Source organism: Amblyomma mixtum, chromosome 2 (assembly GCF_055824585.1).
Source record: "Amblyomma mixtum isolate Tamu chromosome 2, ASM5582458v1, whole genome shotgun sequence".
Taxonomy (NCBI): Eukaryota; Metazoa; Arthropoda; class Arachnida; order Ixodida; family Ixodidae; genus Amblyomma; species Amblyomma mixtum.
In genome coordinates, this window is record NC_143013.1 from 251689041 (window position 1) to 251711448 (window position 22408).

The window sequence follows — 22408 nt, forward strand, 5'->3', positions numbered from 1 at the left end:
TGCGCCTTCCCTGGGGTCCGGGAACTCTCGCGAAGAATTGTTCCGTGAAAAGAACAACAAAATGAACTGCAGACAGACACGCGAATTGCGCTGGGTGCGACTGCTGTACGAATACGTTCGCAAGGGTTGCCAGCACAAGCCGGTGTATTCCACAGACGGTGTTGCCTTTGTCTAGTTTTCCTTCAGAGTTCACCTCAATAACTTGAATAACCTATACTCGTAGTACTTTTATCTACATGGCTATGTATCCAGCGAAGGCTTATGAAGACATTGATGATCTTCAGAGTTGTGACGTGAGCTTGGACCATGGATTATTTATCTTGAGACGAGCTTTGCTTCGCGAACGCAAAAATCTTCCCGGAAAAGTGTTGACGTAAATTAGGTCCGCTAAAATTTGGCACGCAAGGGCAGAAACAACCCTGATATACCACGATCGAAATCATTCTTAGCCCGCAGTGCAGTTGACCCAGCGGATGAGACGCACGGACATTACACTCTCAGTCCGAGATATAATAACGCGACGGCTTGTCTGTAGCCGACCCACGTAGAAATTTCCGCGACGTCTCCTACTCTCCAGCCTTCTCTTATGTTTCCGTCTCTTCTATATCTTTTTTTTTTCTCGGCACGTTCTGGTCATTTCGGCGCCGTGCCCCGCGGTGACGACGATCGCGCCAACTCCGCACGCCCTCCTGGACGGACGCACGCCCGAAGAAGGGCCATCAACACCGACACCCGATCACGACGCCGCCGTCCCCGTACACCCGCCCGGCCCCAGACGGTTCACGCACCGCCGGTGATGACGATGACCACCACCACTACCTGCAGCGGCAGCTCATCGCTGCGTCTAAGGGAGAGAGCTAGGCGCCAGGCTACTGTTTATACGTGTATAGGCACCGAGAAACGGAAAAACCGCTCGCTTCGAGCGGCGAAACCGCTGGCAGCGGTCGGTCAAAATGTTGCCGATACGAAGCGATGATGAGAAGGAAATCTCGCCCGCCAGGTTGCTACTCAAGGAGGCGAAGGACTCGAAACGTTGCGTGACAAGAAGCCAGGGAGCAGCGGGCATGCATTCACCACTTTACCATCACTACTCCGTTCCTCCCGACGGCGATGAGTCGTTTTTTGCTGTCGCGTCCTCATCGCACATCGCCGCAGTGCACGTGGGGCGAATGGCCATCGTTAAAGGGAAATATGTCGTGCTGTGAGGTCCTCTCGTGGTCGTCGCCACCAGTCGCCTTGCCCCCCTTCGAAGATCGCGTAGTCCGCAGCGCTATATGCCGCCCGGGGTGTCGCTTCGAGCTGTCTCTGATCGTACACACGGGTCGTCTCTCGACAGAGCCACCCCCCCCCCCCCCCCTCCCGATGGTCACTTTGATGCTGGCTCGAGCGAAAAAGAAACTGCAGCCAACGCGAGTCTCGCAAAGGTCCCCGAAATACACGCCTGCCTACCTGAAGGAGGCTCGCGAAGCACGATCAGAGAAGCAGCGAGCCGACAAGGACAAACAAGCAAACAGATCGAGGAGTAAAAGGAAAACAATCGCTCCTGAGTATACGAAGCGCTGCGATGCCCTGACTGCTCCTGGTCGCCTATCTCTGCCGTGCTCCCGCGCTGCCCGGTTCGCTGATCGCCCGTCCACGAGCAGGTAAAAGGCAGCATCGGCAGAAGCCAGAGTGGATCCCAGCGGAGTTTATTAGTCGTAAAGTTGAGCGCCGAGATCGTTGCCAGATCGTGACTAATTTCGAGCGCTCGGGAATGCGATCAAGCGGTGCTCCGGGGGCCATGCATGGCGCACGAATCGGAGGAGGCGACTGCGCGTCTTTTTGTTTTTGTTTCTTCCCTAGCGCTGCTGCTGGCCAGTGTCTGGGTCTTTCTCTCTCTGCTTTTTTTTTTCTTACTCGAGGCGGTCGTTCTTGATTTCTTACGGCCGCGGCTTATCTTCGGGGGTGCTGTTTGTTTCGGGTGCTGGGCAGCCTTGCGCGCGCGAGGTCACCCAGGTTCGTGACTCCGGCGGTGATGCCACCACCGCTAGCCATACCATATAATGCCGAGGCACGAATGGCGGCGTGACCTCACGTCGCGCCCTGGCCGCGCTATCGCGGGGATTCTGCGGAGGCGCTGACTAGTGTGCCGCATCTAAACTCTCCGCAGTTCCTTCCGAGCGGGCATCACTACGCACACGTATATATCTCTCTCGAGGGAGACAGTAAATCTACCCGGCGGTCGCTGACCGCGCTGAGGAAACGCGGGACGCGGCTTTGACCACGCGCGTTGAGGATGCTGCCCTCTCTGTGGGAGTTCACAATTTCGAGGATCTTCGTTTCAAGAGAAACAGCAAGACTGGAAGCGTTGCATCCATCAGATTGAGCACGCAGGCTTCGCGCAAAAACCCAGCCCAGGGTCTTCTGAGGGGTATCAAAGGGGTATCAGGAAGGAATAATTAACATCAATTCCGTTTCATCCGTATGCATCTCGCACTGTGCGTTCCCAATATTAACAGAGAAGTTATAGCCTGTCGAATGTCTTCTGGGAGGTGGTATACAGTAGGCATAAAAGGAGGAAATAGGTAACATCAATTTCGTTTTATCTACATGCATCTCTCACAATGCGTTCCCAATGTTAGCGGGGAAGGAACATCCGGCTATGACAACGGTTTCCAACATCTCCTCAAATCATATCTAATAACAAAACTCATGCTATCGCAACCGTAAACTGCAAAGAAATTAAAGCAGTTTAGATTTTCTTTGCAGCTTGTTCCCGTTTGGGTGGCAGAGCAGAAAATACGAAAACGACCTCATCCATATGAAACGACCATGCAGAAATGCGTTCAGTCATTAAGCTAGACTAAATTACGAATGTAGAGCACTAAATCACCGGATGATTCATGGAGACGACCTCACTGGCGTCCCGAAGAGCACGGCAATACAGCAGCTGATGAAGCCAGAAACCTGGATGGCAGCGATACAGCAGTGAGCGCTCTAGTCAGAAACACGAACGTCGAACAACGTCTTCAACGACCCGTGAAACAGCTCATTACGTCTCTCTCTCGTTCTCTTTCCAGACCGACTAGCCTGGCGGGAAAACACGCAAGGTGTACACTGAGCGCACCAGCGCAACTGCATACACACACATATCCGCAGCAAGAAGGTGTGGTGGCAATCAGACCGGAGGAAGGATAACCTCGAAGCTCCAGAAACAATAAGCGGCTCGCAGGTTTGGGGGCACTAGGCACACACGCGGAGTGCAAAGAGCGGCGAACGAACAAAGGGGGATAGAAACGGGCCCGGGCTCAGTGAAGCGGATCGGTGACCGCCGCAGACGCGCATTTGGGATTCCGCGCCCATAGCTGCATTCTCCGTGTGTTTACTTGCGTACGTGTGCGTCTGTCTATAGAGCGACGCGCGAGCGAGGTGCACGAACGACCTTTAGCCGGCCTCGTTAGGCCCTCAAGCGTGGCATCTGCATGGCGAGTCGCGATTTCCTAACATTAACAAACGCCCCACTCCCAGCAGCCGCGTCCTCTTCCTCCTCTTCGTTCTATCCCCCCCCCCCCCCCCCTCTTTCTTCCTTTGTTCTTTCTTTTGCTTTTCACTGCGCCGCCGTATAATTGTCCGCAATGCCCAGCCAACTGGTTCGCTGGAGGCCCACTTGTCCTATAGCCTCCGCGGAAAGCTTCTGTGACGCGCGGTTACTTGCATCTCTTGACGAGCCGCAGTGGATGAGATCTTGCTGCGTTGGTCGGAAGTTATGCGCGCACACAGAAAAGGAGAAAATAGGTAAAAAGAAAACTGGTTGCGGCGGACAAGATTGAGAGAAAAACAACACCTTTTACGGCGTCGAGAAGCACTAGAGAAGCCCAGAGGCGGCGCAAAACAGGAAGGGAAATATCTCGTGTCAGTGAGCGAACCAGGAAAGAAGAAATCAACGGCCATAAATGCGAAGAGAAACAGCAAAGCGAAAATACAGCTTATCGCACGCCTGTCGAACGTGGGAATAAAGATACCGGTGCTGATCGGCAGGGGTCAGGAGCCAAAAAATGGAAAATGAGAAAAAGAAGCCCGCGTCCTCGTATACCAAGCAGTCATTCGGCCCATCCGACCCTAAAGTGTCGCGTGCGGTGCTTTCCACTGCCCTCCGCCGACTCGACTATATCACCCTCTCTCTTCTATTTGCTCGAACAGTATATAGCGCGTATATTCACCGGCAACTTAACCCGGCAAACTTGCAGGTTTTAACAAAAAAACAAAAACATTCCAGCTCAGCAAAACTACAATCGCAAGCCGAAAAGGCAGGTTCTCGCATCACCTTTTCTTTCGTTTCTTATTACGCGCGAACACCTGTCGAGAGCTGGTCTAACTACTTTTTTGCCATTAATTTCTACCTGCTATTTTACCGAGTGACTCCTCTTCCCCCCTCCCCCTACCTTTTCTTTCTGACAAAAAAAAATAGACAGAAAGAATGGCTAGCGGCAGAATCAGAGATTAAGCGCCGGTGTACAAAGTGCGCGTTCTATAGCAGCAGCAGCGGCGGCGGCGGCTCACAGCGGGCAGAGGAGAAGCCACCGGAAAGACAGGGTCGCGGCCCCCGGCATTAACGATCGCGTTCGCCGATAGGCGGCGCAAGTGGCTACCACACTTTACGCGGCATTCCCCGACAAACGCAGTAGGGTGACGGTCTCCGTCTTCGGAAGGACGTCGTTATCGACGCGAAGGGTTCAGTCCCGAGCAGCGGCGAAGAAGTAGAGAGGAGTCATTTTCGGATACTGCGTGCAATGTGCCCAGGTCGCCCAGGTATATTTTACGCAACGGAGGGAACTTTTTTTTTCTCGTTCTTTCTCAGAGAAAAGAGAAGACCCGAGCAGCACGCGCTAGCTTTTTTTTTTTCATTGCTAAGGGCACAAGTGACGTAGGAGTTTCCCGAGGAAGAAAGAGAGAGAGAGAGCATGCGGGTTATCGAGAGGCTCGTTAAGTGCTACGCAGAATCCATATCCCCCGCGGAGGTGAATAAGTCTCGGATTCCGCGGCGGAGAAGCGATATCCTTTGAAACGAAAGGGTCCACGCACGCAGCTGGCGCACGTCGCACAAATCGCGAGCCTTCACGTTCATGTTTGAAGCTATACCTGATGGGCCTGTTTCGGCAATTTTTCTTTCTTTTTTTTTTACAGAAGAAAAGCGTCGCTATCGGAGTCTCTTAGCTCATTTTTGCAGCGATTCAGCCCAGAAACTCGACACTGAGAACCAGTCCCCGGGGGAAAAAAAAAAAAAAAAGTTAGGAAGAGAGACGACTTCCACACTCGCCTCGACAAAGACGTAAGAACAGCGCCGAACGGAAAACGAGCAAACGCCATGCATATCGTCGAATGCGCGCGGGTTCAGAAGGGTTCGCCGCTGCCGCAATCAAGAAGGGCCGCGACTTCGGAAGGAAGGCTTATTTTTACGAGCCCCGACCTACGCCTGCGTTCCTTTCTTTCGCCACAGCAGTGCTCCAAGAGTGGCTATCAGCTTAAAAGCCTGTATTACGACTCACTCAAGCTGGTGAACTGAGTTCGCGCTAAAACGCACGTAGCCACAAACACACACACCATCCCGCAAAACTGCGGTCATCAGGTTCTCGACGAAGTGTCCGACACGGGGAATCTCTCTTACGTCGATAAGAGAGTACGAAGCCTTCCGATCGGCTACAGCTACCCCCCCCCCCCCCCTCCCCTTTTCCGACGACATTGGAAGAGCCGACACGTAATAGAGGAGGGGGTACCCCCGGATAATAGCGCGCGCAGTTTGGATCGAAGGAAATAATAACGCTTCCTATACGCACGGGCCCCCTCCGCGGGGTCAAAGGTCGTCGTCGGACGAGCGCCGGCGCATCGTTTATAAAGCAAGCAGCCAAAGGTTCGAAATAACGCCGACCAAAGGGCTCCGTTCTGCGCGAAGGCGTCAGCGCGTGAAAAACCACTTGCGCGCGAAAAACTGCCGACGCGCGTTTGCTACCTTCCCTCACTCTCTGCGTGCGTGCTGACCTCCTCTCCCTCTCCTCACTACCGCAACCCCTGAGAAGAGACGCAAGGGCGCATCACGCTCCGTACTCGCATATACTACACACGTAGTGTAAACAGCACGCTTCATATATAGATACCCAGCTGTCTGGTAAGAGTTGGTTTGGTTTAACTCCGGTTGTTAATAAAGCGATGGGCATGAGGAGGTTGAGCGTGGACAGAGGGAGGCGGGGGATTCCAAAGTGCAGGCAGGGAACTTTCCTCCGCTGAACCTAGCTCGCTTCTCCGGGCTCAGTCGCGACCGGAACTATTCCCAGCTGCTGTACGCAAAAGTACTATAGGCACACACTTGCGCGCCGATCTCACGTATACGAGCTGAGAAACTGAGCGAGTCTGTGGGTCCACGAGAAAAGGAAGCAACCGCAGGGGCTGGGGCGAAGAAAGAAAGAAAGAAAAACGTAAAGAAAACAAGGAAGAAAAGGATGAAACGAAGAAGAGAAAGGCGAGATTAAAGAGCGTGAACGCAGGTGGCGGAAGTGCGAACGTATATAGTCTTTGTGTAAGTGTGTGTGTGTGAGAGAGAGAGAGCGTATATCAGATTGTTTGCGCACGTGTTTTGCAGCGAGGGCGACAAGAAAGCGGGGCGGGAAGAAGATTCGCGGCACGAGAAGGAAATAAATTCTGCGCGAGCATGTGCGCGGCGGCGCCTCATTGGCAAGATATGCAAAACAGGGCAACGCTATAGCTCGACAGGAGGTGGGGAAGTGAGACAGAGAGGGCTTAATTCCCTGAGCACTTCTCGCCGGCTTGCATCGCGGTCGGCGTCGAAGGAAGGTTCCCAGGTGCGGCGGACAAGCTAGCGTACGCAGGATCGAAAGGGTGGCGCGTATCGCGTTTCGTGCGCCGAGCGAATGCGCCCTGGGAAGATGGCAGAGCGGAAGTGATGGCAGAGTACCAGGTCGGAAATGCATGTTTGTATCGTAAACAAAGATCTGCTTCGAGAAAGCCAAGCCCATGCAGCGAATAGTATTATTGCTCTTTGAGCAAACGGTAAAAATGTTCTGGCGAAAACAGCACGCAATAAAAGTAATTTGGAAGCGAATAACTTCTTTTTGCCTACCCCCTTCCAGCCTATTCATCTCTTTCCACCACGCCGCGGTTCAGGCGTCCGCCGAACCGTGAGACAATTAATGCACGTTTTCGGCTTTCATACTATAACCTAACCTAATTAATGGAAGGTGAGGGGGACTCCAGGGCCATAATCATCGCTCTCAACTGTCCCTTCCCACAGACGCAAGCTTTCATACTCGGAAAAATGAGCGCTCAAACCCGAAAGAAATGCGGAAGAGTATACTCAAAACCTGAAAAGGGGTTAAGTTTGTATATAAAAAAGAAGAAATGACGAAGAAATGGTCAGGCTTGAACGTAGAGGCTGTTTGAATAGCTACGGACGTTGTGCATCAATAACGCACACATTTTTAGAGCAATGCATTCCTTTAACGGAAAATCAAAAAACAAAAACGCTCATGCCTGAAGCATGCCGCAAATTGGCGATTACAGGAAACAAGCACCAGGCTGAACTTAAAAAAAAAAAAAAAGAAACGAAGGGCGTGCCGCATGCGGAAAAAACAAACAATGACAAAAGTGATCGCGGGGGAGGGGGGGGGGGTGCTTCGGCTGGCCGGGCTCTCTGGGGTAAGGAAAATAAAAATAGAGAGAGGAAGGCTCGAAAGCATCCGCGAAACAAGAAAAATCCACGCGTAACTCAGAAGCGCGTGTCTGCTTCCTGCTTTCTCGTTCGTTAAACCAAACAAACAAAAAAGAAAGACAAGAAATCTGAGGAATAACCTCAAAGCAGATGAAGCCCCGTCTCGAAGCACCCGTAAATGCAGAAGAGCCACACAACAAAGCCAGTTCCTGAAGTTTGAAAGCTACTCATTTAGTGATCGCTCATCGCCTTACGCGGGAGCCGGTTTCTTTCTTTCGGTGATATGCATGAGGCGTCTCCTCACCGGTTCCTCGTCAGCTTTTTTTGTTATATTTATTGTAACCTTTGTGGCCTCGTCTTTTCTGCGACGAAAATGCATCACGACACAAATTCAAAATTGGGGGCATTTCTTTTCGCGCCTTTATACACACGCACGCACAGACACGCACTACACCCGCAGCCCAGCCAACAACGAGAAAAGCGCGGGACGCCAGACAAGATAATTAGACGAGTGGGCGTGGCCTAACAAAGGATGGAGAGATATAGAAGAAGCGGCCGTAGGCCGGTCCGCGTTTGCCGAAAACCCCGGCGCGAATCGGGAGTCTCCCCGAACCGAAACGAGGATTGACAGCATTCATCAAGATGTAGCCAAGCGTCGAGTGCACGGTGTAATTTTTACCGCTATGCGCGCACGCATCTGTAGGCCGAACCCCCTCCCCCCTCCTTCCCCCCTTTCCACTTCCCGTTGGTGCAGACACAGAGACAGAAGCACAAAATTGAGAAACGAGTGTGAGAAGGGCGGATCTAGGATAATGTGTGCGTTGGAGAAGATAATCTGGCGAAAAAAAAAAGTATTATCAGCCTTCCGCCGTCGATTAAACAAACTTGCTTCCTGGTGTCATCAAGGAGCTCTATAAATCGCCTTCCTTAGTTTCTTTTTTGCGCAGGACTGAGTCACTCTCACGAGCTTTTAGAACCCTTGTAACGGACTACACCTGAACTTGCTTGCTTGCTTGCTTGCTTGCTTGCTTGCTTGCTTGCTTGCTTGCTCGCTCGCTTGCTTGCTCGCTTGCTTGCTTGCTTGCTTGCTTGCTCGCTTGCTTGCTTGCTTGCTTGCTTGCATGAGCATGAGAGTAAGTGAAGGGCGCAAGGGCGCAAGAGTGGAAGGGGGGGGGGGTCCAAGAACCCTTTCTTCGGAGGCTTCCTCACAAGTTTTGTTTAGTCAGTTGTTTTTCTGCCCGCCACTCCTTCCAGACGACCTGGACGAGGAAACACGCCCGAGGCGGTGAAAAGGGGCTACAGTTGATCGAGTTGGCAAGACGGGAGATCGGTCATTAGGTGGATAGATCATCGCCCAGCGCGCGGTGTCCGCGATCGCGGCTGCCAGCGCACGTTAGTCGACGGCCCCTCTCCACGCAGGCATCCCGAGAACGCCGCGGAGAAAACGCACCCGTCGCCTCCTCTGCTCGTCGATGCCAAGTGAAGAGAGGGGGAGACGTCATCAGGAAAGAAGATCAGCGGCCACTGAGAGCGCCTGATTAGAGTCGACAGGGTATGAGTTGATGCTATTACGGCTCTCTAAGTAGGAGACAGGACCACCCTACTACAGCCTATAGCTACTGGTGAACCTTCTGCGGCAGAAGGGAAAGCGGCACCGCGCCAGAGTCGTCCGCAGAATTAGAGCGCAAGACGGCAGACTCTTGAGTGACCCCAGCGCGAGCGTCGTAGCGTAGTGCGAGCCGTAATGAAGGCTTCGGAGCGGCTACGACGCTACCTTGTTATATTCGACGCTCTGTGTATACGGCGCGGAAGCACGCCTGTGCTGCCACCAAACAGTTGGCCGTATACTATATGCTGAGTCCGTGGGCATTAGATGACACGTATACTTTGTGGTATGCATTATTTTTATTGCGGTCGGAGACGGAACCGCGGCAGCGCCGTGAGTGATGATTAGGAGACGCGGAGGAGACTTCTCTGTGCGGGATGCGTCTATACGTTTGTCGCCAAAGCAATGTCCCGTTATCTTTTTGACGACGGTGCGTATAAAGCAAGCTAACGTCGGCCTAGTATTACGTCCTGCTTCATGAAATACGGCGCGTACGTGTGGTGTTGTATTTACGCCTTCGATAATGTCCTTCGATGATGGCCTTCAATATGAACGTGCACTAATGACACGTAAAGCGAGCTGTGTCTTCTTATTAATTGTACACCTGCTGTGGCGGGGGCTAAGAGCATCACGTACGAGTGGAGGAAGTTTATATGGATATGGCAACGGCTCTGAACGTGGCTATAGAATGTCTACGGCTGACAGCTGAGTGCGAATTCTTGATGCCGGTCGCAGCGGCTGAATTACGATACAAGGGAAATGAAGATGCGCTTATGTGCTGAGATCTCGGTGCAGGTCAAAGAACCACCGGTGGTCAGAAATAATCAGGAGTCCAGCAGCATAATTTATTACGGATTAACCTGGAGTGTTGAAGCGTTGTCTCCGCACGCAAAAATCCATTAATCGATCAATGCATTATCGATCAATCCATCAATTGCCACGTACTGCCCAAAATCTTAATCCGGAGTCCTGCAGGAAAATTAATTATTGCGGTTTAACGTGGAGTTCTGAAGCGTTGTCTTCGCACGCAAAAATCCATTAATCGATCAATGCACTATCGATCAATCCATCAATCGCCACGTACTCCCCAAAATCTTATCCCTACGCCCCTTTGTCTTCTCCTGGATAAAGTAGGCAGGCAAAGAAGATTTCCTCCGGCTGACCTCTCAGCTTTTCTGACTAAAGGAATTTCAAACAACCGCTTTCAACCAGCCATCGCGACCATCCCAAGGAAATCAACATTACCGCTGGCACCGTCTCTATTCCAAATGCCGTGCAGATACGTTTCGCAACAAGTGATCACTCCCACCTCGGCCGTTTAGAAAGGAATCTCGCGTCTACCATCAGCGTCGAAGTGGTGAACTTCACGAGAAACAAACGCTACGCACGGCCAGCCGTCCGCGTAGAAGTTGATAAACGCCCCGCAAAGAGGAACCAGATCTTTCTTCTCGGCCCCGCGGAAAATAGCGTTACAAAACCGGGCGACAAGGACGACCAGCTCGGTGCCAGCAGTCGCTGCACCGCAGGGTGCTGTGCTCGCATAGCTGCTTAGCGCGCGAGCGAGACAAAGTGCGGAAACCGTATTTATAAAGCAGACCTGTCGCGCGCGTTCACGGTGAAAGGCCTGGCACGGAGTGGCAAACAGTGAGAAGAAAGAAAAAAGAGAGAGAGAGAGAGAAAGAAGGAAGGAAGAAAGAGGAGGAGGGGGTTCCAATTTGGTATGTGAGCCGTGAGGGCAAGGCGGGGATTTAAAAAGAATAGAAGTAAAGAGGCACGCTATACGGAATACATATGCGGGAGCCAAAGCTGGATGGTATGGAATTGGCTTGGGATAGCTCGCGCGTGCCTGGTTCGGCGAATGAGTCCCGAGAATAATAAGAGCGGCGGAGCAGGCAGCGGGAAATCGAAGCGAGCGGCCGACCGATTGCGGACTCGTGGCACGCGTTCGACCCTGTCGAGAGGAGAAGCAAAAAGTAAGGGGGGCAGAGAGACGTCCTTGACCAGCGGGAAAGGTCGGCTCGGTCGCTGCTTCCCTGCCCAGCTGCTGCTGCTGCTCCGCTGTTTCTCACCCAACCGCTTTATATATCTCTCTCCCTCCCCTCTACCTCTCCCCCACCTCCTCGTCCGCATCCTTAACGGGCGCTCCTTTATAGCGGGTCTCCTTCGCATAACTCGGTCACAAAAAGACTCTAACTGCCTTCGAAACTACGATGCCGTGCGACCGTTTCAATGCCGTCGACGATGTATACTAAGTGCAATTTAAAAAAAAAAAAAACTTTTATGGATTGTACACTCTAAACACAAAGTAGTAAACTGCCTTCTAGCGCACGCTCTAGATTGCTTCTTTTTACGCCCATATAAGAGTGTAGGTGAATTCAGAAGGAGCACCAAAGGGGAACAGTTAACAGGCACATGCCAAGCCTAAGACTTCCTCATGTCGCAGCATTTCGCCACTACTGGCAACACCTGACCCGTCGACTGCGTTATTAGGAGATTACAAGCAACGAAAGCACACCGAACAGCTAGCTGATACCTTTAACTGCAGCGTCAATTCTGAAGGTAACGGAGCACGTTGAATGTTGCAGTAAGTCTGCACTTTTTCGAATGGCACACGTTCAAAGTCAAAAGCTGGCTGATGAACGCCTTTATATTATTGTCTATTGCGCTAAACATTGTTGTCAGATGCTCCCTGTCATTATTAAGTCGCCGTCGGCTGGTTTACGTCCAAATGCCAACGTGAGGACCTCGCCCGACTACCTACACCAAGCCCAGTCCTGCGCCGATCAACTCTATCCGAATTTGCTAATATCCTCACCTCTCCTCACCCCACCTCCCACCCCCCGTCAACACTTCGGATCCACTCCGTTACACCAACGAATCATCGGTAATTCGTTATCCGCACCACCATGTACCGCGGTTCTCTTCACTTCCTGCTCTTAGTTTTCAGCTATACTATATCTACGTCATAATCTAGGACCTCAGATGAGGCGATGAATGTACGTCACGACGACAGGCATTTTAGGTGAATGTTCCTTAGTTGACAACAGAATTCTTTCGAACCCAATAAAAGTTCAGAGGCAGTCTGCTCCTTAAACTGAATGATCAAAAACTAGTGGCGGTTGTCTACAACCTCGCTTTATCAAGAACTAAGAACAACCAAACGAAGAAGCCAGTGCTAGTCCATACGGACTGTACTAGCACTGGATCGGCCGCGCTAACCTACGCAGAAACGAATCAGGGAGCGAGCGACACGACAGAAGGAGAGCAGCGCGCGCAAGCATGCAGATTCCATCCGCACGCATTCTTGCGCGTGCGCGCAGACCCGGAGATGACACGAAGTTCTACGGGACGGAGCAAGCGAGGCAAGAAAAGAGAGAGAGAAAAGAAACGCGGCAATTCGATGCCACCGAAGAGCCAGTGTACAGCAGTCCGCGATGCGCAGCGGTGGAATCTGAAGAAAAAGGAGAAACAGCACAAAAGAAAGATGTCGTGTGGGAGGTATAGGAGGGTGAGAGAACTAGTCTGGCCTTCCCCTCCTGCTTGTCCCCCCCCCCCTCCCCTCTGATGCTGATTTCGAGACAAGATAGAAATGGGAGAGTCACCGAACTTTTTCTTCCTTTCTGTTCACGAAGAGGAAGAAACTGATCCCAAGTATGCGAGCTTCTTCGCTCGCTAGTCGTCGCCCGCGCTTCTGCAGGAGGAACAGAAAGCGGATGAGGGGAATGGATGCAACGAACAAGAATGAAAAAAAAAATAGATCAGAGAGGGCGAAGAGGAAAAAAAAAAGAGAAAATGAGAGGAACAACGCTTCCCCGTAAAAAAACAAAAACTAATAAAGTAAGTAAGCTGAGAAGAGCGAAAAAAAAAGAAAGGGAAAGAGAAGGAGAGATAGCAACGCTCTTCGGGGGCAGCTAGCCGCGGAGGGCCGAGGAAAATGAAGCTATATATATGATAGCGGCGTTCGTTCCCATTTCGTTTAATGCGAAAAGCGACCCGCTGACCCCCAGCGCGCGCGGACGGCGACGCGCGCGTCCACGCGCCCAAGCGCATCGCGCGCGCCTGCATGCTTCCCATCTGCCGCCCCAAAGACGCGTTAGCGCCTCCGAAAAGTGAGTCACGAGCAGACGATGCGGCTTGGCGACGCCAGCGGCGCAAGCAAAAGAAGCAGCAGCCTAGGGTGCTGTTGCATCTCTCTAGACGAGCCACCGTTCCTGGTGCAAGCATCGTTTCCCTGCTACGCGCCGGACAGCTCTCGCGAAAAAAAGAAAGGCTCATTTGAGCGACACCCCCACGGGCGGTGGAGAATCCTCTTCGAGGCGTACGCGGGAAAAGCGAAGTGCAAGAGAGGCTCTAAAGATACGGCGTCCCGGAGATCGTGCAGCTGGGGAGGAGCATCGGCGAAAATGTCGTCTGCGCTGACCCCTCGAGCGTACTCGTTATAAGAGGCGATGTCACAATGCTGTCGTGACGCGTGTGCGCGCTTTCGCGAACGAGAAACATTGGAATAATATGCGTGGTACCAGGATTGTTTGCTGCGGTTGCTGCGTCGGATTTCAGCGTTAACGAGTTGGCGAAACATGTTTAAAGAAACTATTACTCATCTTTTTTCGTCGCCGCACATTAGAGAGTATTAACATATAGCGGAGACGTACTTGAGCAGATGTTTGTATCGGATGACCGGACACTGGTTGCGCTCGTGCAGTAAGCCCGCTTGACCCCCCCCCCCTGCAATGCGCGCACGCAGAATACCTTCGTTACTCCTTAATACGTCTAGGCTAATAGGCAGATTTAGAATGGGGGTCCCTGTCGATTAGAGGGATAGGGGAATAAGGGAGCGCTTGTGAGCATGCGCGGAACAATAACGCCTCTGGATTGTCCTACGCATGCGCACCGGCGCGTCGCTATTCCCCTGTCACCGTAATCGATAAGGTACCCCTATTCTAAACCTGCTTAATATGTCTCCGCTACGCTAAGACTCAATAAAATATGAATCAACATTTCCATCAACACTAAACATACCGGCGATGCTTTCTATTTTGCTCTCTTGTCGCGTATTCGTTGTATTACTAGATTTCCAGTACAGGGGGAGTCCATGGCAATCTGGCCGCCGGCAGGCGGACGCACCCAGGAAGATGAACAGCAGAGCTCCCCCTCCCGGCTGTGATTGAAGAAAAGACAACCCTTTAAACGTCACCGACGGCGCTTTCGCTCGGCGCGCTTGCCTTCCTTCCTGACAGTCACGGACGTCATCTCTCCTCTTCTCCGAGGGCGTCACGAGAGCTGTCAGGAGCGCCCCCGTGCACCGATGGGCGGCGGCAGGCAGCGCGGGGCGTCGAGCCACTTTGTCGCCGCAGCAGCAGCGGTGGCTGAGGCCGCCGCCGTTTTGTCGGCTCGCGCAACCGCCCTGACCCCGTGACACGCGCGACCTCGAGCGCCACACTCTCATTTCCCTGTCGGCCGCGTAATTCGCTTTCGCGCGTGGCGGCGGCGGCGGCCGGACAATGATGCACTTAGCGGCAGCAGCAGCGACGGCGGCGGTGGCGTGACGTTGTCCTTCCTTCCTCCGGAGAACGAGAAGGACGGCGAGGACGAACAATGCCTCAGCCGCCGCCGCCACGGCATGCGACGAAACCCAAATTGCGGCGCGCGCCTTTCTCATCGGGCGCGCGCGCGGTGAAGCGGCGCCAAAGCTTCGCCGCATGCGAGAACGACCCCCTTTTTTTTGTGCGTGTTTGTTTCTCAACAATACCGTGTGGCATGTTGGTGTTGTCTCCGGAGATCCGGAGTAGGACGCCGTGTAAGCGAGGTAACTACCAGAGACTGACTTGCCTGCTAGTAAAGGTCATCGTTTTCACCACGCCAGTAGTGTCAACCCTTGCAGTCAAGGAAAAACGGCGAGACGGTGATAGCCTGCGCCTGCGGCAACTAGCGTTTCTTACGGGTGCGTCGAAACGGGTTGCAATTATGTCCTGAAGGGCCGCTCTATCTGCGTACCGAGGGACTGGTGTCCATTTCCTTTATGAGAAGTACTCCAGTTTTGTCGCGCCTGTGTCTGTGACAAGATTCCTCCTATGGCCACAGAGCTGAGAGATCATTACCACGCGCCCATTTCTCGCACAACAGAAGTGTGAAAATCCGACGATCTGAGTGGGCCGAAATGTGGGAGGTTGGTAAGGTGTCTGAATGCGCGTCCCCCCCCCTCGTAGAGGTCAGAAGATTGTCGCGCCACCTGTGTCATTGTGAAAAACTGCCCGAAAGCCTTCCAAACGATACATGCGGTGATGAACGAAAAGCTGCAGGGCGCCGCAGACAGGCCATTGCTGAGCTCACAGGCAGCGCCGCACTCTGCAAAACTTCCACAAACTGGCCACAACGTAACGAAACTGGCGCCCGCGGCGTGGGCATGCTCTTCTGACACAGAACGAGGCCGATCGAGACGGGTTAGGAACCACCTTTAGACGAGGATAAACTGCCGAAGGCAGCAGGTTCACGGGGGAAGCTCGCCGATAGACGCCTCGCAGCTGATCAATCAAGTGCACGCCAGCTCCTCACGGAGTGACGCCAATGCAAATACTACCCAGAGTAGAGCGGAGGGCAGAAAGGTTACACGCGGAAAGGGAGACATGAGGCGGGGAAAAGGGGGAAGGGATGGCCCGAAGTGTAGCCGACACACAAGCATATTCAACGAACAGGGAAGACTGGCCGCCTTTTAGAAATTCATGCGCTGCAGCAAGTCCAGCAGCCTGCAAGCCAGACGGCAAGAAACAACGACAAAAGCGAAAGACAACACCCCGAGAACCCGCGAGCGTCGTGTGCCCCGAGGACACCGGTGGCACTGCCGAGCGAAGGGAAGCAAGAGCAAAAGGAGGAGGAGCAGGAGACCGGGCGCACGTTTCTTGCAGTCCGGCGGCGGCGACCGCAAATAAAAACACAGATCAGCAAGAAAGGAAAGACTCGCGCAGCAGCGAGAGGAGAGGAGGGCTCCGCCGCAGGTCCGCGATGATCAGCGTCGATAAGCGGGCTCTCAGCGAAGTGTAACTCGGTTAGCGGTCACGACTCCAGCGGCCGGGCATGCAGCGGCGGAAAGGACGCGAGCGCGCGCGCGCCAAAGTAAAGGGCGGTGGGGAGGGGATAAGGGGGGGAGGTTGCTGCTTCAAGACGCCGCAATACGCGAGCTTCGGTTGCGGTGTAGCTGGCTGGCTTCTCCTTACACTTCCTCCTCCCAGCTGCTACCACGGCAGCCGCCGCCGCCGCTCCACCCTTGGGAACGGACGCCGCCCGCCTGGCCCCCGAGTCACGATGCGCCTCCAACTTAAATTACGCGCCGCTACAGGGGCTTCATCTCAGCGCATGCAGCCCCCCTCCAAACCTAGCTCCGTCTGTCGCTTACTCAGTAACCCCCCCCCCCCCCCCCCCTCCCCACCGTTCCCTTCTGTTTGCTTGGACCTCGACTCATGCGTTGCCCCCACGTCGGTGGCTCACGAAGGGGCAGCCCGGGGGATCTATTAAAATGCGAAACGGTAACCGCGAGCAGCGGTCGTGCAAGAGAACAGGGGCGGCAAACAAAGGCCACAGAAATAAAAAAAAAGTAGGTCGGCGAATTGCTACACTGAGATGCAATAGGCACTGAAGCAGCTTTGTTTATTTCCTGCCGACATTTCCTGTCGCTTACTGCGAGTGGGGATCGAACACTGTACAAAGAAAAGAAAACATTTGCCTGAAAGGTAACACCACCCGGATTGCCGCTAAAAGTCAAGGTGGATATCGTTTCAGAATCGCACCGAGAGACGAGTGCACGGGCCCGGAAAACTCGAGAAGGAAGCTAAAGAGGCGCGAAAATGACAGACGCGGGCGCTAAGGCCATCACAGAGTGCGAGGAAAGGGGGCGAGGGAAGTCGCGTACAGCAGGAATCAAAGCGGCGAAACGGTATGGGCGGGGGAGCCGGCCGCCGGAGGTGGCAGCACCAGTCGTCATCAAACTTATCGCCTCCCGGCATCGAGCGGGAGGCGCTCCGCAACCGGAGAGACAGCGAGGGAGCAGTATCACAAGGTATACGGGCCCTCTGCACACAATGGGAGCCGTTCATGTATCACCAGGATGGAAGGCATCGCCGCCGAAGGCCTGCAGCGCTGCCTGCGGCATCAAACGGCCATCCGGGCGATAAGGGCAGAGGAGAAAGTGCATCCTGCTACATCGACGAAGAAAACAGAGCTCGGAAAAGAGGGGACAACAATGGCGGAAACAAAAGGACAGAGAGGGAAGGGAAGGCGCAGTGGAATACGCGAGAACTTACTGGCGAAGAAAGAGCGTGCTGCAGACGTGTGGGCGGGGGGAGGAGGGCGAGGGTCGAGTAAAGAAGAAACGTGGAAACCAGGCGGGCCGAAAACGAGGCGACGTCGAGCCGCTGCTCAGGGAGCGAGAAGTCAGTAAGAAGAAGGAGGAGGTATAAAAGAGAGGCTGGGGAAGAAGGGTCACCGGCTAATGACAGTGATCGACCGTGCTGCACTTCACACGTCGCCGAGAGACCGGAACCCCCACTGGAAACAGCCGCTGGCGAGCCTCGCGGGAGCCCCCGTTCCAGACAAACGCGCACGTCGACACTGCACCCGCGAAACAGAGAGAGAGAATCGCGCCGGGCAGACCGCACGGATGACCGGGCAGCATCTAAGCAGGCGGAGACCGGCGGCGCGAAGCCAGGTCCGGGTCCCCTGCCCCCTCCCCCCTTCTCACTCAGCAGCCTTTGTAATCAGCCGCCTTCGACCGATGCCGCCGCCGTCGGGGACTACGTCGACGACGACGACGACCTACAGCCTCCCCCCTCTCCTCGCGTTTATGGCCCGCTCGCACGAAGCCCCCCGTTCCTTGAGACCCGGGCCGGCCCCGGCACTTGGCACGGCTGCACACACACAGCTCTTCGTTCGTTCTTTTGTTCCTGTTTCGTTTCTGCGATTGCTCCTTATACTTTCGCTTTCTTCGCCGCAAACGGAGTCTTTCGCACGACGGCGCAGAGACCGAATAGGAGCGGAACTAGCGGCTACCGCAGGGGCTGCCGGGGGAGAAACGCCCTGGGACGTGACACGGCCTCCTTATTGTCTCGGGGCGCCAGATGGAGATTTACGTGGAAGGGCGGCGGATGGGCCGCCGCCGGCACCGGCCAGCAGCGAGACAAAAGAGCTCGTCGTCGGGGCGGGAGATGTGTCCGTGCGCCGCGCGCAATCATCGTATACAGCTCCGGCGGAGGAGGTTTGCCCCGACGCGCGCTGGCCGCCTGATACACACGCCCGCTCGGTTGGCGCGGAAGCAGGCCGCGGTGTCATAAGGTGACAGTGGGTGCGGCACTTATGGCCGATTTCTTACGGGTGGCCACCACTGACGGGATCCGAGTTGCGCAAGATTTCAAAATATGTTGACACGGACGCATTCGTGTGGCCCAAAGCCCATTAAAGAACAAGACAGAAGCGGGTAGAATATTATCCGTGTAATATTTCATTCTGCGCTTCCACTGATCTAAGTTTTTATTCGGCGGAATAGGGTTTCGTACGGCTGGCTACTGAAGGCGACAAGTGAACTTCTGATGAACTTCACGCTGACCTCAGGAAAGCCACATTGGCGTATTAGGCATTTTGCAAAAGGAGGTCTCACTGACAGCTTAGCTTTTGAACCTCCTATACTATACCGATTTACCAAACGGCCCATTTCTGTAACATATTCTTGTCAATGAAAACCCGAACCTTATTAGTTTTCTACAGCCTGGTTCAGTCTACCCATCGGCTAAGGCGCGCCGCAGAGTCGAGTATACGCTTTCAACGAAAAGGTTCGCTCACCTCGGCGTACTCCTGGCACGACTCGACCGAGGCGACGAAATGGACCACGTCGTCGACCGTCCACTTTGCGACAAGCTGCTGCTGGCCACCATCGGTGGTGGTCCCCACGGCGCCGCTGCAGGGCGAATGAAGGGACGACGCCTGGTCCGAGCAAACTGAGCCGCAGCGCAACTTGGGCGACTTGGACGCTCCCCGGGCGCCCTCCAGCTGCAGAAGCCACGGCGACGTCGCCTGCTTGCGTGGCGGCGTGCCGGCGCCGCCGACGTCGGCGTCCTTGGAGGACCGCGGGCTGTCCGTGGACCGCGGTCTCTTGACGGCCGTGCCCAGGGACAAGTCCAGGGGGTCGGCCCTGGCCGGTTCCCCGTCGTGCGGTCTCTTGACGGCGCCGCGGAGGTACGTCTCGAGTTGGGAGGCGCTCTGTGCGCTCGCGGTCCTCACGAGGTTCAGCAGGGTCTGAGACGACGAGAAGTCCGAGAGGTTGAAGGGCGCGCTGCCCCGATGCGGCTCCAGCAGCGATGACGGCGGGGAGGACGTGGCCGAAGACGGCTTCAGGGGTGGCGTGGCGCGCGGCTGCGCGGCGGACGCCAACGACCCGCCGCCGTGGTGCGGAGGCAGGCCGTGGTTGGGCGTCGCCAGGCCGGCTTCGGAGTCGACGCTGCCAGCTCCTCCGGCGACGTTGCCGACCGCGCTGGCGAGCGACACGGCGTTGCTGTTGTTGACGCTTCCGGCGTTGCCGCCGTCCCTGCCCGCGCTCTGGCGACCCGACGTGGGAAGCGGGGGTGTGCCGGCCGCCTTGAAGGGGAACGGCGGCTCGAAGCCCCGGAGAAGGCCCGGAGGTGCAGCTCCATTGCTGGGGCTAAAACCGAACCTGCGAAGACGGGGAAAAAAGGAGACAAAAATTTTAGGCGGGCTGCGGCTTGCCGTCAGACAAGACCACTTCGTTTGCACAATGTCAGAGAGCGCGCCTGATTTAAACAGAAGATCCAACAAGACAAACTGCCATTGATTCGTGGGTTCTAAGGCAAGGAGTTGTCTTGTCGAGCCAGTGTTCGTTTACGGCTTTATTATTTGTGTTGTTTCTCGTGCATGTAAATTCCCGCCAGCCGAAGAAACACTCACGAACCAATTTCTTCCTTCCCATACTATCTACGACCAGTGTTTCAGAAACCTAGGCGGTCTATAACCGACACAAGGAAAGCACGGCAGGCACCGTCGCCGACTACGCACTAGTAGCTAGCACACTGCCAGCATCAAAACAGCCCCCGTGGGGGTCTCTCTCGGCTGAAAAGGAAGCTCAAGCGAAACGTATCTGCATGACCCCCAACAGCGACATTCACGGCTGCGCTTTCAAATGCCGCACGAAGCAGTATATAACCTTACAAAGAGCACGGCGCACATAGGGGGGAAAGTCCATCTCGGGCACGGGAGGTGGATTCACAAAATGGCTAGAAATAAAGCGAGTCAGAAGAGAGAGAGAAAGACGCCGACGAAAAGAAAGAGGAACGACCGTGACAGGAGCGCGAGAGACGCAAGTGCAACTGAGGCGGAAACAGGAAGACCGGAGACACGGCAAATTTCATGCGGCGGCGGCGGCTGGCGCCGGTTCTTCCACCGTGGCTGGCTGTCCGCGAAAGACGAGACTGATTGACAAGCGTGCCTGCCGGCCATCGGCGTCTGTGTTGTGGCGCCGCGACGCCACCTACCGCGAATACCTGCGCCGCGTTGCTGTGCCAAGGAACCTTATATGGACAACTACGCCCTGTGCAAGGAAGGATCCCGTTCTCACATAGCATTTAACACTATACACTCCAACAAGGTGACGGTACAGGCATCCCACACAACGACTGTAGGTTAGCGCCTTCCAATTTTCGTAGAATTCAGGGACGTCAGCTTCCGTGCCGAAAAGCCCTTGTATATAAAGAACGGGTGCAACCATGCAAAGCAACGGGTGATGCGCATGCATCTGTAGAGTTCGATCCTCAGCGACTGCTAAACGCCTTTACTCTTGAGAAAGGAAAGAATAGCGCCTACAAAGACAAACACAGCGGAAGAACGACGCAGGGCGAGCGTTAACTTCATCTAACTTTGTTCGCTGAGAAGGTAGCAAATGCAAGGAAAATCAAGGCATGCGCACAAGCGATACAACACACAATCAACAAACCCGTTCAAGGTATGAAATCTCGCTTGTGTTTGGGCGTAATTGTCTCCTTTCTCAAGTACTATCCACCCTCTAGCCCACAGTGAAGTTCTTCTAAATCGCCTTTACTCTGACTTCGACTTCGAGGTTCTCTTTACGAAAGTGTAGCAAACTAGGAGAGAACGTTCACATCCAAAAATCGCCCTTCTTCCTTCTCTGTAGGAATACAGCAAGGATTTTCTTAGCATAGTCGAAGGTTGGCGCTTGAGTGAGGGAAATGGTCGGTATGGTCAATGCATTGCGGAGACTGCATTCGAGTAACCCCTCTGCCTAGGGAGGACTGGCACGTTCTTCGTGTTCGAGTCACTCTTGTTTTGTCATTTTTGGACTCACAATTACGCAGGATTAAAGGCTGGCATGACCACAACGCACAATAATAGCATCACAAAGAAACAAGCGCTGTATTTGCGGAGAGACCGACGACCTCGAGTGCCTTGTGATCGTGCTATAAATAGCTCTGCATGCAACCCCATCGTGCATCGGTTGTTGCCAATTTCTACAGATAAAGCCAGAGTTGGGAGCTAATATCGTCCCAGAAGGAAACGGCCGTAAGTGCGCGACCCCCCCCTCTCTGGTTGGAGCATTTCGCTAGCTTTCTCCAATAAGAAAGAAAGAAAGAAGGAGAGAAATTGCCGAAGATGTCAAGGATAGAGGCGGCGGTGACGGGGAGTTGGCCTCAGTCTGTTTTGGGACGCTGAAGTCGCGCGTGATCTCTGGGCGGTGGGCGTTTACGCCTCTCCCGGCGGTGGCGGCGAACGCGGATGCCTGTAATTGCCAGCGGCCTTGAACGAAGCAGCGCCCGGTGCCGAGTTCCCAGGGGCCGAAACTTCCCGAGGCCAGTCGAATCGGACACGAGCGGAAGCACACGGCGTGAAGGCTGTGCGCTGCACAATTGCGGCCTTGCGGGGCCGCGGCGTCGTAGCTGACGTGGCCACTGTACGGCACACAGTATAGGCTCACCTCTATACCAGTATGGCCCACAGACGCCATGCACGCCTAGACTCTAATTTCCTTCTTTTTCTTCTTCTTTCTACTAGACTCAATCTCTTTCCTGGTTCGTTCGTTCTCGCTTTTTTTTTTT

The 22408-nt window shown here is 54.3% G+C and overlaps 1 protein-coding gene across 2 annotated transcripts in view; it reads right to left on the reverse strand.

Moving 5' to 3' along the window:
* LOC149363523 (uncharacterized) overlaps positions 1-22408 on the reverse strand; it is a 481039-nt gene that overhangs the window by 20124 nt on the left and 438507 nt on the right. For both annotated transcript variants that reach the window (XM_089573521.1, XM_089573520.1), the window contains exon 6: positions 19131-19998. In XM_089573521.1, coding sequence (XP_089429647.1) covers positions 19131-19998 — 868 coding nt within the window. The remainder of the gene's footprint in view (positions 1-19130; positions 19999-22408) is intronic.